This window comes from Phaethon aethereus (genome assembly GCF_964289735.1).
Source record: "Phaethon aethereus genome assembly, chromosome: 10".
Lineage (NCBI taxonomy): Eukaryota > Metazoa > Chordata > Aves > Phaethontiformes > Phaethontidae > Phaethon > Phaethon aethereus.
In genome coordinates, this window is record NC_138586.1 from 11,969,752 (window position 1) to 11,974,775 (window position 5,024).

Consider the following 5,024-nt stretch of genomic DNA (forward strand, 5'->3'; position numbering starts at 1 on the left):
GGAAGGGGGTGTGTGAATATGCTGCGGGCTGGACTTTGCAAAGGTGCCGAAGGAGGGGGGGAGCATTTGGCGGCGGGGACCACTGTTGTGCCTTGTTGCAAAGAGGGTGGAAGGGATGCTGAGCTGCATCGCTGCGCTGTGCCCGTTCCCAGCCGTCATGTGCGTGCGGTGTGTGTGCGCCCGTGTCCCTCCTGCTTTCCCCCGCCGGGAGGCAGAGGGCGATGGGGCGCCCACGACAGAGGGGAGCCGGCACCAGCCAAGCCGGTTGCGGCAAAAAATTGCGGTAGTGCCTACACTTCTGGCCTGGCTCACCGACCCGCGGCCAGCCCCGCGCAGCGCCCGCAGTGTGCCCGCTCGGGACCTGCCGGGGCCCCTGGGCTGAGGAAGAAGAGGGGACTCGAGCGTGGGCGAGGCAGGGATACGGGGGTCGGCGCCTGGGAGGGGGAGGGAGATGGAGCAGTGGGGACATCGGCCTGCCCCTGTGTATTCCCTCGCCGCGGCCAGGGTCCGGAGCCTGCGGGGATCAGCAGCGGCTGCTCCACTCCCTCTTCTCGCTGTGATCCCTCTCCGCGGCCTCCTTGACCCCTTCAGACATCCCTTCCCCTCTTACTTACTTGCCTCCTCTCAGCTTTCCCTCTCCCGCTTGTCCTCGGTCCTTCCTCATCCCTCCTCTGCCCTTCCTTCCAGGTCCCCCGGCGCACCCTCCCCTCCTTGCAGCTCCCTCCAGCCCGACTGTCCTCCCTCCAGCTGGCTCCTGCTTTCTCCACTTCCATCCTGGCTCCCTCCTGCCAACTCAGTGGCTTCCCATAGCAGGCAATGAAGGGACAAGTTGGGAAATGGGGGGAATGGGGAAAGTGGGGGGAGCAATGTGATTATTGACTGATTTGGGTTTGTTTGGGTGTTCTTTTTAAAAGAAAAAGATACCTTCTAACTCAGAGGAAATGCTGTGCCTCCAGTTCTTCTGCGTAAAAAATGGCAGCTCAGCTGGCCTGACTATATGTGAAGGGTTCTTGAAAGCCACCTCTGTATCAGTGCAGGGATAAGAGCAAATTACATAATGTTTTATAAAAGAAAAAAGTTCTTCTTAGGTTTCAGTAGTGTCAGGCTGGTGAACTGTGACTTTGTTTTGCTCTGCAAGTCAGGGTATTGTTATTCCTGGGGATGGGGCTCTATGCCTGTGCATGCCTCTTCCATATCTGTGTGCTTCCATTTGTCGCCCATAGCTGATCTTCTTGTTTTGTGGGTAGTTCATTCTATTTCTGTGATCAGTTTACCACCTATTTATTGAAACTATTTATAGTTTATTTATAATAAGTGACAGAAACAATGTATGTGCATGCCTGTGTATCCCTTGAGTGAATCTCACGATTATCGTATTGATAATCTGTATGTGTTGGTGCTATAGATACATACATTGAGTACTGACATTGCTTTTTGTGTCTGCATCTTCATCCTTTCTGTATTGTGCTATCCCAATGCAAATGTTTGGGCGTGCTTAACATCAGCATGTATGTTTAATATCCCTGAAATATATGGCAACATATGAGCAGTGCAGGATTGAGGAGAATAAATATGCATAAAATTGGAATCTCCTTTGGTTATTTTACATTGTTAGTTATGCATGTTTGGCACGTGCAAGAGATAGAAATGTATTTGACAGACCTCAGAGTTGTTTATGTTTGTCTACAGAGATTTACATTCCATATCTGAAACAATTCTAACTCCTATGTATTTGTTTGGTTGTTAAAATCTTTCATGTTATTTTAAATTCAGAGCTTGTAGTTTATCTATAATCCTTGGCAGGTACAGTAGCTCAGTGGAATACAATTTTCAACCCAAATGATTTTGGGGAACAATAACAACTGAAAATAATTTTCTTTTTTCTTTCCTTCTTTCTTCTTTAGATTCTTTATCTTTGTTCAGGAGCCTAAGGTTGCTTGCTGATCACAAGAAGATGTTTCTGTGGCTCTTTCTGGTTCTGTCATCTCCAGTTTCTTCTACAACTGCAGATGCTGCAATATCTGTGGAAATTTGCAATGTTTGCTCCTGCGTGTCAGTTGAGAATGTACTCTATGTCAACTGTGAGAAGGTTGCAGTCTATAGACCAAATCAGCTTAAACCACCATGGTCTAATTTTTACCACCTCAACTTTCAAAACAACCTGCTAATTATTCTATATCCAAATACCTTTCTTAATTTTACACATGCAGTGTCCTTGCAACTGGGTAATAACAAGCTACAGAACATTGAGGGAGGGGCCTTTATGGGCCTTAGTGCATTAAAACAGTTGCACTTGAACAACAATGAATTAAAGATTCTCCGAGCTGACACTTTCCTTGGCATAGAGAACTTGGAGTATCTCCAAGCTGACTACAATTTAATCAAGGTTATTGAACGGGGAGCTTTCAATAAGCTTCACAAGCTGAAAGTCCTGATCCTTAATGATAATCTGATTTCATTCCTTCCTGATAACATTTTTCGATTTGCTTCTCTAACCCATCTGGATATACGAGGGAATCGAATACAGAAGCTTCCATACATTGGAGTTCTGGAGCACATTGGGCGAATTGTCGAATTGCAGCTGGAAGACAATCCCTGGAATTGTACTTGTGATTTGTTACCTTTGAAAGCGTGGCTGGAGAACATGCCCTATAACATCTACATTGGTGAAGCTATCTGTGAAACACCCAGTGACTTGTATGGAAGGCTGCTGAAAGAAACCAACAAGCAAGAGCTGTGCTCCATGGGGTCGGGGAGTGATTTTGATGTGCGAATTCTGCCTCCCTCCCAGCTGGAGCCCGGTTACAGCACACCAAATGGCCACACCACTCAAACATCAGTGCACAGATTAGTCACAAAGCCGCCAAAGACTACAAATCCTTCGAAGATCTCGGGGATAGTAGCAGGCAAAGCACTATCTAATCGCAATCTCAGTCAAATCATATTTTACCAGACCAGGGTGCCTCCTTTAACTCCTTGTCCAGTCCCCTGTGTTTGCAAAACACATCCTTCAGACTTGGGATTAAGTGTAAATTGCCAAGAAAGAAATATAGCATCAATGGCTGAACTTGTACCAAAACCTTTAAATGCCAAGAAACTGCATGTAAATGGCAATTATATTAAGGATGTGGACACTACAGATTTCATTGAGTTTGAGGGGCTAGACTTGCTACATTTAGGGAGCAACAGGATTTCAGTGATCAAAGGAGAAGTTTTCCACAACCTTACAAATTTACGGAGATTGTATCTCAATGGCAATCAGATAGAGCGTCTGAGCCCAGAAATGTTTGCTGGCCTGCACAACTTGCAATATCTGTATTTGGAATACAATGTTATCAAAGAAATCCTAGCAGGCACCTTTGACTTAATGCCGAATTTGCAGTTGCTCTACCTGAACAACAATCTTCTACGAAGCTTGCCAGCATACATTTTTGCTGGTGCACCACTTGCTAGACTGAATCTGAGGAACAATCATTTCATGTATCTACCTGTAAGTGGTGTTCTTGATCAGCTAAAATCTCTTACACAAATTGATTTGGAAGGTAATCCATGGGACTGTACTTGTGATTTAGTTGCTTTAAAACTGTGGCTTGAAAAGCTAAATGAAGGTATTGTGGTGAAGGAGTTGAAGTGTGAAACACCTGTACAGTTTGCTAACATTGAACTTAAGTCTCTGAAAAATGAAATCCTCTGTCCTAAACTTTTAAACAGGCCATCTGCTCTCTTCACTAGTCCCATGCCTGCTGTTACTTTTACAACACCACTGGGACCAGTTCGGAGTCCTCCTAGTGGCCCAGTTCCATTGTCCATCCTTATCTTAAGTATATTAGTTGTGCTTATTTTAACAGTATTTGTTGCTTTTTGTCTTCTTGTTTTTGTGCTTCGGCGCAACAAAAAGCCAACTATAAAGCATGAAGGGATCGGAAATCAAGAATGCAGTTCTATGCAACTGCAGCTAAGAAAGCACGATCACAAGTCAAACAAGAAAGATGTACTAGGTGCAGAGGCCTTCATTCCTCAAACTATTGAGCAGATGAGCAAAAGTCATACGTGTGGCTTAAAAGAATCTGAAACAGGCTTCGTGTTTGCTGACCCACCAGAACAAAAAGTCATTCTGAGAAATATTAATGGCAAGGAGAAAGATTTATTGCATGTGGATACCAGAAAAAGACTTAGCACAATCGATGAATTGGATGAGTTATTCCCTGGGAGGGATTCCAATGTATTTATTCAAAATTATCTTGAAAGTAAAAAAGAATACAACAGCATAGGGGTCAGTGGCTTTGAAATACGTTATCCAGAGAAACAACAAGACAAAAAAACCAAAAAATCTCTAATAGGTGGTAATCACAGTAAAATTGTAGTAGAACAAAGAAAAAGTGAATATTTTGAACTAAAAGCTAAACTGCAAGGTTCACCTGACTACCTACAAGTCCTTGAAGAACAAACAGCTTTGAATAAAATATAGGTCATGCAATCTTATTGCCTACAGAGGACATTTATTTAATGATGAAAGTGCCTTTTGTTGACTTTTAACTTCCAAATACTATATTATATTGATAGGCATAGAGACAGGTGTATCCAAGGGTGTCTGATTAACTGTAGCTGCATATGATTTGTCAAGTAGAGGAGAATTTCCTTAATAGATTTTACTAGGTAAAGTTCATGCTCTGTGGAACCCTGTAGGGATACTGAAAACTCTATTGCCAAAGGGATGCTTTATACACGTTACACTGAATTTAACCTCAAGAGGCATATATGTTTTGTACCTTAAATGCAAACCCATTGTTTCCTTGTGATGTGCTAGAACAAACACAAGAAACCTGGTACTGGTATTTGTATTTCAGCTGAGTCCTTCATCCTGCACGTGGATTTAAGTTGGTGGAACTAGAGAAATCCTTTGATATGTGGTGTTGTAATGGCACTATATAAAGATTATCTGAAAAGTAACAAGCATGCAAAGAGAGAACATTTGACAGTATGTGTAAATTGGTTACATTTATGGCCTGCATCTTCAAACCACT

The 5,024-nt window shown here is 43.4% G+C and overlaps 1 protein-coding gene across 1 annotated transcript; it reads left to right on the top strand.

Moving 5' to 3' along the window:
* Nucleotides 1-1,939: 1,939 nt before the first annotated feature.
* SLITRK4 (SLIT and NTRK like family member 4) lies at nt 1,940-4,468 on the top strand (the record flags this gene model as incomplete). Its single annotated transcript, XM_082004228.1, has 1 exon — nt 1,940-4,468. The coding sequence occupies exon 1, from the start codon at nt 1,955-1,957 to the stop codon at nt 4,466-4,468; it is 2,514 nt and encodes an 837-aa protein (XP_081860354.1). The 5' UTR covers nt 1,940-1,954.
* Nucleotides 4,469-5,024: the final 556 nt, after the last annotated feature.